The 9,559-nt window shown below is 37.0% G+C and overlaps 1 protein-coding gene across 1 annotated transcript; it reads right to left on the bottom strand.

The window, feature by feature from the left end:
- Positions 1-398: 398 nt before the first annotated feature.
- Positions 399-6,623, bottom strand: LOC127654112 (tetratricopeptide repeat protein 22-like). Its single transcript, XM_052141111.1, has 7 exons — positions 6,042-6,623; positions 5,904-5,959; positions 5,613-5,728; positions 5,255-5,373; positions 3,445-3,606; positions 1,976-2,128; positions 399-1,881 (listed from the first exon to the last, which is right to left on the bottom strand). The coding sequence occupies exons 1-7, from the start codon at positions 6,600-6,602 to the stop codon at positions 1,354-1,356; spliced, it is 1,695 nt and encodes a 564-aa protein (XP_051997071.1). The 5' UTR covers positions 6,603-6,623; the 3' UTR covers positions 399-1,353.
- Positions 6,624-9,559: the final 2,936 nt, after the last annotated feature.

Here is a 9,559-nt window from a genome sequence, read left to right as displayed (position 1 = left end):
ACTGGCTTGTAAATGTTTACATTTCACTCACCAGTAATCGTGTAGTTGTGTCGTGAATTGTTTCGCAACGAGATCCTTTCACAGCGTGTTTGAGAGCAAAAGTTGTTCCGTGTAATGTGCCATACATATGTCATTGAATACAACATTTCATGCTCGTGTAATGCACAGATGAGATAAAGCAAAGGCATTGTTTACGGAAATGTTTTTTTGTTAAAGAGACCGTACCAGTTTTAGCACGTTCAATAAATCAATGTAAATACTTGTAAATTGTACAAATTATGCAATTTAACAATAAATATGTAACAAAAATAACATGAAATCTAATATCTTATTTAATGTTTGAATAAGATTATTTGTTCATTTTTAAAAAGCCAAAATGTGACCAAAATGATGAAAAAGTAATTAAATATAATTAGTAAAATTGATATTATCCTTGTGTACCTAGTTAAAAGGTCCCCTGTATAATTAACAGCATTATCTGGGAGATCCTTTCTTTTTAACAAAAGGTACATTAGAACTTAAATAAACACATATGAATCGATATTTAATCGAATCGAGAGCTTGTGAATCTGGAATACTGTATCAATACCCAGCCCTTCATTTAATGTGGTCAAGTAGTATCCGATAGAGGTCAGATCACTGAAAACACACCTTAAAACAAAGTGTAAATGGGGGCTCAGATAGTAGCCTATATTAACTCACGCTTTACTGATTTAGATTCTGTGATACAGAAACAAATGTACAGTGTCTCATTCACTGAGCTTAACTCATCCAGATTTAACAATCTATAATAAAGAAACAACATTGTATCCATCAAATTAAGAAACCCTAGTGTTCCTGTAAAATCTCAACATTTTGGAGCCCCACAATAATATTGTAATTTATTTTTTATTTATTTCTCTTGTCCATCACACTTACAAAAATGAACTAAACTAAGTTGCAAATGAGTATCCACAATATTGTTAAGTAATGTTCACCCAAGGAACAGTGCACTCAAAAAGGAAAATTCTGACATTATGGACTCACTTATGTTATTTTAAAGCCATATGACTATCTCTCTTCCATAGTACATACAAGGAGATGTTCAGCAGAGCGTTAGTCTCAGTAACAATACACTTTGCATCTTTTTTCCTAGACAATGAAAGTGAATGTTGACTGAAACATACTGCATCTTTTCTGTTCTACTGGAGAAAGGCATACAGGTTTGGATCAACAGGAGGGTTAGTAAATTATGACAGAATTTTTGTCTTAGGTGAACTATCACTTTCACAGGTACAATTCCAGAATATCACATATTTCTCATTTAAAATCATATTGTCAGCAATTCTTGAGTGACTATGTTGGAGACAGCTTTCATATAGACTGGGACCTGCCCATTGTGATTCTCTTCCCCTGTGGCTGAACGCTCTGCAGCAACTTTTTAACCACCTCCATCCTTCCCTTCCTCACCAGATCTTTGGAAAGCTCAGTCACCTCATCTGTGTGTGCTCGGCACAGTGCCTTTAACTCGGTTTGAACTACGTTTGGCCCGTACCTCTCCTCGGCCTGCTTTAAACATTCCTCTAATTGGGTAATAGCATGACCTGTGTCCGTACCACTCTGGGTGATGCTCATTAGAAGAGCCTGTAGAAGGCAGTGTAGGGTCTCAGTGTCTTGTACACTGGGATATTCCAGTTCAAGTGCTTTCCTGAAACAGTTAATAGCATTCTGCTCCTCTCCTTTCAGCAGCAGACAGCGGCCACGCAGGACCTGTAATTTAGGGATTGTAGAACCTAGAGGACACTGCAGAGCTTTAGCTAGACTGACCAGGGCTTGGTTAATCGCCATCTCATCAACCAACAGGCTTTCTTGAAGGACATCCACACCCATGTAGTAGTAGACCTGAGAGGAGTGTGATGGATGTATTATAAAATACTGTACCTTCTGTATTATGGTCTGATAACTTAGGGTCTTGAACATGGAAGTTGGAACTTACCTGACCCATCTCTAAGTGAGTTCTCAAACAGGGTCTGACAGCCAGGACACGTTCCAGGTCAACACGGGCCTCTTTCAGAATCTGACGGTCGGGGTTACAACCTTGGCCACACTTAGCCTTATCCAGATCCTTGGCATAAGTTGTGACACTGAGCTGGAGAGAAAGTAAATAGCTAATAAAACACTATATTGTGGAGCACTGCTTTGTATTTGGAAGGGTGTATATTAAAACCTTCAGAAAAGCTGTTTTAAAAGAGACTTTAACGAAATGTTGTTGATTCACACAATCATATGTAATTAATATGGGGAAGACCAGGGTTAGTTGTCACACCAGGAAATTGTCATATCTCTAACAAAAAAAAATGGTAGTCAAAAGTCCAGCTGCATTATTGTGTGTTAGTTTTTAAACTTTTAGTTATAAATGTTAAAAAAAAATTTTTGTGCAAATTCTAATCACATTTTTGTTAGAATTCTTGGGTACACAAGTGAACCACACCAACACATCAAGGCAAGGGTAAACTATATTATGTAGGCAGAATTTTACAGAAAGGTTTAAATGTGTTCTAAGGACAAAGGTGCTTTTTGTGCAAGTCAGGTTGTCATATTTGAAATATATGCTAATCATATATGTACCCTATATGCTCTATCAAATACAACATTTGTAAATTGGGGGGTGCCACCCTATTGTTCACATAAAACTTACACCACTGGTTTAATGGCAGGACCATTGTGATTTCTATAACTTAAATTTTGATCTATTTCACACCAAAAGCGATTGTGTAACTTTAGAAGACATTGATGTAACCGCTGGAGTAGTATATATGACATTTATGCTGACTGTCTGTGATTTTTGGTGCTTCAAAAGTCAATATAAGGGATTGGTTTTAGTGTTTAATTAATTTGATTATATTTCCTGTTGGCAAAAATGCTGAATTAACTTGGATTTAATTTTTTTTTTAAAAGCGTCCCAAGAACTCACACTCCCAAAATTAATTTTCTATTTAGAACTTTTGTCTTGTTTTCTAGTAAAAATATGAAATATTCTTAAAACAATATACATTTACTTGAGAAGCAATAAGACTTAAGATATTTTGTCTTCTTTTCAAAGAAGTCTAACATAATTTAGAAATGTGAATGCTTATAACAAGATATGTCAACGAGTAAGAAAAAGATATATTCAAATCGAAAACTTTAAGATTAAGATATGTATGCATAAACCCCACTACATTTGGCTATATTTCTCTGAGAACATGACCTTGTTGTCATTCTGCTTCTCAATTAATGTTTTCTTGTTTTAATGATGTTGACATGCTGTTGCTAAAAATATATTTTTTGCAGGAGTGCTGATGCCAATTCAACATGTTTAAAGTTTGTGGAAGAAATTTGAGATACTAAGACAGGTAAATATATATATAAAAATGTTATTACAGTCACCTTGTTGATTAAGTGGTGCACAAGCATTACTCTTACCTTGGCACGAGTGCAATATGCTTGCCAGTTGAGTTCAGCATCAGGCAGGGCATTCAGTGCCATGTTACATATACCCATGGTCATCTCTAGTTTGCCTGACAGAAAGAACACGTTTGCTAGTCTGTTGAGGATGAATGCATCATCTGTGGCAAGCTTGATGGCCTGTAGATATGACCAATGAGAACATATTTACTGTATAATTATTTACAACATTTTATGCAGTATTAGTCACAGTCTTTATGTTATCAACCCTAATGTGTTAGCATCTCTGTTTATCAAATTATATTTAATCTTATCTTCTAACACTAGTGTCCAGAAAAAAACATATAAAAATAACTTAAGACTGGAATAACTTGTAAAAATGCCAACTGAATGTCAGCTGAACTACTCGCTACAAACTTGATCAAAGAAAAATATATATTGGTGACTAAAAGTATGGAATAATGTACAGATTTTGCTGTTTCAGAAGGAAATTGGTATTTTAATTCACCAAAGTGGCACTGAACTGACCACAAAGTATGGTCAGTTTATGGTGCTATTTTTTACATCGTCCTATTTGAAAAAAGTCATTTTTGATCAAATCTAGACAGGCCCCATCTCCAGCAGCCATCACTCCAACACCTTTTCCCTGAGTAATCATGCTAACACAGTTGAAAACTATTTGTTTAGTTAAATGTTTTTTTGTTGCCACAGTATGCAATAGACTGGCATGTCTTAAGGTCAATATTAGGTCAAAAATGGCAAAAAAACAAATCGCTTTCTCTAGAAGCTCGTCAGTCAATCATTGTTGTGAGTAATTAACATTACATTTATATAGCGCTTTTCTGACACTACACTCAAAGCACTTTACACAGTGAACAGGGTGCTCTCCTCAACCACCAGTGTGCAGCGCGGTAGCAGCCATGGTACACCAGTACACTCACCACACACCAGCTATTGGTGGAGAGGAGAGAGTGGAGTGATAGAGCCAATTCATGGATGGGGATTATTAGGAAGCCATGATTGATAAGGGCCGTTGGGGGAAATTTGGCCAGGACACCCCTACTCTTTTTGAGAAGTGTGCTAGGATTTTTAATAACCACAGAAACTGTCAGGACTAAGGTTTAACATGAAGATTTCATAAAAAAGTGTACACAGTCTTCAAAGACAAAGGACAACTGGCTCTAACAAGGACAGAAAGAGATGTGGAAGGCCAGATGTACAACTAAACAAGAGGATAAGCACATCAGAGTCTCTAGTTTGAGAAATAGATGCCTCACATGTCCTCAGCTGACAACTTCTTTGAATTCTACCCGCTCAACACCAGTTTCATGTATAACAGTAAAGAGAAGACTCAGGGGTGCGAGCCTTATGGAAAGAATTGCAAAGAAAAAGCCACTTTTGAAACAGAAAAACAAAAAGAAAAGGTTAGAGTGTGCAAAGAAACACAGACATCGGAAAATAGATAACTGGAAAAGAGTGTTATGGATCTTAACCGCATTGATCATTTGTGGAATCAGCTAGACTGTGAAGTGCATGAGAAGTGCCTGCCAAGACATCTATGGCAAGTACTACAGGAAGCGTGGGGTGAAATGTCACCTGAGTATCTGGACAAACTGACAGCTTGAATGCCAAGGACTGCATGTGGAGGATTTTCTGATGAGAACTCTTTGAAGTAGTTTAAAAAAAATCAAATTAATTTTCACATTGTTAATGTCCTGACAATATCAGTTAAATGCCACTTTGATCAATAAAAGTAGCAAAATCTGTACATTATTCCAAACTTTTGGTCGCCAGATACTGATTTATTTTCTGGGCTGACATACAGTACCGATCCATAACATGTCAAAGGGTCAGACCCAGAGAAACCACAGTCATGAACTGCCATCGGTACAGTGGATAACTCCTCCATTCGCTCCAACATGAGACCAACATAACACCAGGCCAGAGCTGGAGAAAGATCATTGAGTGGAGAAAAGAGAATAAAGATGTTGTCTGAGTTATTGCTTTAAAGTATGCTTGGCATCTGCAGTTGACCATTGGAAGACTTCTTCCATCTGCTGGAGGCAAGACGCTAACAAGAACATAAAACCGGAAAGACTAGTCTGTAAAATGTTGATTCTTCCCTTAATAGTATAAGAACATTATCTGAATGTGTTTAAGAATAAAAACTGCTTTACTAAAATCACCTTTGATATGTGTGTTGTCAGAGTTTAGAGTCTCTGCAAGAAGCTTGAGGCCCTTGTTGAAATAAGTAAGTCTTGTGTTTTCAATGTCCTTTGAATCCCTCACAATACCATCTAACCTATGAAAACAAGAAATGGGTTAGGGTCAAGATCATTTCATTGATGTGCGGATTTATGGCGATGAATGTCATAATTAGGCTTAGCTACTTTAACTTGGAATGCTTAGATATGCAGTCAAATGCTTGAAGAGGGATTAAAAGTTATGTTAAACAGGTAGGTAGTCAGAAATATTACCTTATGTAAATTGTTGCCATTTTGAAATACCAACTTCTCTTTTCCTCGACGGGTATCTGTAACAATAAAACACCAACAAAATCAGCTACAAGGTATCTTCATCTCTCTGTAAATATGTTGAAATTGCCATGTGCTCACCAGTTCCCCTCCATAATCAAGTGCACGGTTGTATAACATCAGTGCAGATGTCAATGTCTCCCTTAAATCTTTGTCTCTCTCCAGCTCCACATCATAAGGGTGGGCGTATGCCTGCTCAGCCAGGCAACGGGCCACCCTTAGCCTGGTTTCTGTCTGGTTCTCCCCCATCTCTGGGCCCATAAGGGTAGCCACACGTTCCATGCACTCTCCTTCCTCCTGTTCATGACCCAACCGTTCATGTACATAACCCAGGTTGGCCCAGGCATTGAGGTTTTCAGGATCCTCTTGGCAGATGCTGTTAAAGACCTCCTCTGCTGTCTCCAGTTCATCCAAATGGAAGGCTAGGAAGCCCAACATATTGCGTACAGCATACTGCAATCGTCCCGTCTCAGCTTCGAGCTCAGCCCTGAGGCTCTCGCTCTTGAGTTGGGTGTCTCGGTGCCAAAGAGCAGCTGGTCCATTGGGCTCACCGTTGAGATGTAGCTCCAAATGGAAGTGGCCAGGGATGTAGGACATTCCTTCAATCAGAGACTCAATGTCTTCTTCTGTGCTGTCCTCCATGGTTTCCCATAGACAAGTAATGACAATGCTTATCTAAGACTCTTTAATGAAGTAGGACAGGAAATACAGGTTTGTATAGGAGGAGAAAAGACACAAGTGAGGACTGTGTGGTTATACATGCACTTCCTTGCTTTCTTTAACAGGTTTCCCCACCCTGCTGAACATTGTGGTTCTTACATTTTTAAAGGAAAACATGGGCGTTTGTGTGCAGTTAGGTGGCACACCTTGGTGTCATGTAAGGTTTGCAATGTATAATGAGCCAGAAAACGTAGAAGAGAACATGATGGTCAAATATGTTTTCAGTTGATATCAGTTTAAAACAATGTTCTGTGAAATAAAATATCTTTTTTTAACATTCAAATGTAAAATCAGCTGAAATGTAAAAAAAAATTATAATAATTTAGCAGTGTGAGTTATGCCACCAGACCTGACCTGAGGAATTTCATTTGTTGGGCATTTTGATAAAGAGTGCTAGTTTACAAACAATACTAAAGTAACATTTTAATTGGCTTGAGTTCTCTCAAAGGGACAATTATAATTTTTAGAACAACTAACATGAATCCTTCTCATGGGGGTTTTCTCTACTAAACTAAACTAGTCATTACACCACATGTTGTAAAATAACTTTTATATGTCAGAAATACATTGTAATGTTTATTGTTGTTTATGCCTGTTGACTTGCCATTGGCTGTTGTGTTTGCTTAAGTAATAAGGTAGGTCTGTGCAGGTTTTAGGGACTGTTTAGGAGTGATATTAATTAACATTTAAAAGTAATTGTGGGTTATACAGTAGTCATGTTTCTGTTTAATTTTAATTCTAGTTCAAAATTCTGTTTAATGTTAATTATATTGTTTCAAATAAAGACAAGGGTGTATTTTTAGATACCCTGGTTGAGATTAGTGTTCCATTAAGTTACTTTGATCCTGTTTGTAAGTTGTTGGTTCTCTCTCCTATTGATTGCTAATGCATTTAATCAGTGTGATAATTATTACTTCTTATGGCTGATCCTCGGACTAGTCAGTCCTTCCCATGAACAACCTATGTATTATTTTACATGAGATTATAAACATATGGTCTATTTTATGAAACATTGTGTATTTTAAAGCAATACAACCCTAAAGGGTGTACCTTCATCAATTTTATGTCAGTTAATAGTTATCATTTGATAGGTGCAATTCCCATTCTGACCACTAGAATGAATCCTTTCATCAAGTATAAAGAGCATGCAATGACAACAATGTGAGTGTAAGAACAGAGAGCCTCCAATGGTAATTTTCAATCAAGTAATACAAACGTGAAAACAACGAGTCAGGCAGAAAAATTAATATCTCAACCTGTTCTGCTATTTGTGTCCTCTGCACATTAATTCAGCGCCATCATATCTTGATGATGCTATGTTCCCCTTACCAACTGAAATCTATGTTACCTCTTTTAAAGGTGTTTAGAAAGCTGTTTTTGTTATCAAATGTGATTAAATTTTAAGTCCTTTATCAGATTGATCACCAGAGACAATCTGCTGTGATTCTTAAATACAATAGTTTTCTGTTAAAAATTTTACATTCTGGGAGATCAAGAGTAGGCTCACTGTTAACTAACTGGTTTTAGGGTAAATAGCTGTTGTATGAAAGGCATTAGGGGAAAATGATCATTTAAAATGATGATATCATCTTGGCGAAAGATAGTGACATTTTGAAACGTATATTTTAAAACCCCCCCATGAACATTTTAGTTTGTGGCACAAATATTTGGCTGCTTTGTTTGCCTTTTAAAAATTAGTTAGGATAAGCCACATATTTACATTTATGTATTTGGCAGACGCTTTTATCCAAAGCAACTTACAGTGCACGTATTACAGGGACAATCCCCCCGGAGCATCCTGGAGTTAAGTGCCTTGCTCAAGGACACAATGGGGGTGGCTGTGGGACTGTGGGGCTTGAACCAGCGTCCTTCTGATTACCAGATTACCAGTTATGTGCTTAGACCACTACACCACCACTAGACCACTGCAGCGAGCCTCTCTGAGGACTCGACGGCCGCTAGGCTAGGGAGGAAGAACATCCAGGGTTCACACTTCTTGCGAATGCAACTGGGGAAAGAGCGCACGTCTTCGCCTCAAGGGAAAAAATTAATCATTGGAAATAAATATGAAGTGATGTGTTGACATTCAACAGTTGGTTGATCGTCAGATACCAGTGTATTATTAAGAGATGTGAGTCCAGTCCGGCTTGAGTAGACAATGGGTGGAGTCCAACTATTTGTAGATTTGTGTGTACATCTTGACACTAGATTTGTTTCAAAATTGATAAATGCGAGTAGCGATCCACAAATGTACAGGAAGCAATCCACAAATAAATTGTTGTGTGTGAGTTAAAAAATATATTTATAAATGTTTTTTTTATTTGCAAATCTCATTTTATTTATTTGTGAATTCACTTTATTTTTGTGAAACTCCTAAAATTTATTTGTGGATCTTGTTCAATATATTTGTGATCCAAATTTATATTTGTGAATCTCTTTCCATTTGAATGCTAATATACAACAATTCCATCTCCATATTGGTACAACATTGTAAAATTGTTGGCAACAACACACAGTATTCTTCACACATGGGCTGAAATGTACAGAAGTTTTGACAATGATCTAACCTGTGGTTTGTTTTACCTCTAGCGACACAAACAAAATGAATGGAGACTATGCCAAATTACTTGAAGTATGTGCCAGAGAGGATAGGTGTTGGTGGCCGTAAGAAAACTCTCCCTAGACCCACGCCACTTGCATTTTTTTTAAGGGTTAGACCCATATTTCTAGAGTGGAACTTAAGTTTGTTTCGTTATAGTTTCATGCTTTTACTGTTGTCGCCCAAGCAGTTACTCCCTGAATACATTTTTTTTTTTTTTTTTTTAATATTGTTATTTTACTGATTATGTTATTCATATATATTCCAAAAAAGTGGTTTG

Source organism: Xyrauchen texanus, chromosome 13, assembly GCF_025860055.1.
Source record: "Xyrauchen texanus isolate HMW12.3.18 chromosome 13, RBS_HiC_50CHRs, whole genome shotgun sequence".
Lineage (NCBI taxonomy): Eukaryota > Metazoa > Chordata > Actinopteri > Cypriniformes > Catostomidae > Xyrauchen > Xyrauchen texanus.
Note: the sequence above shows the minus strand (reverse complement) of the source record. Positions and strands in the feature narration are given on the sequence as shown.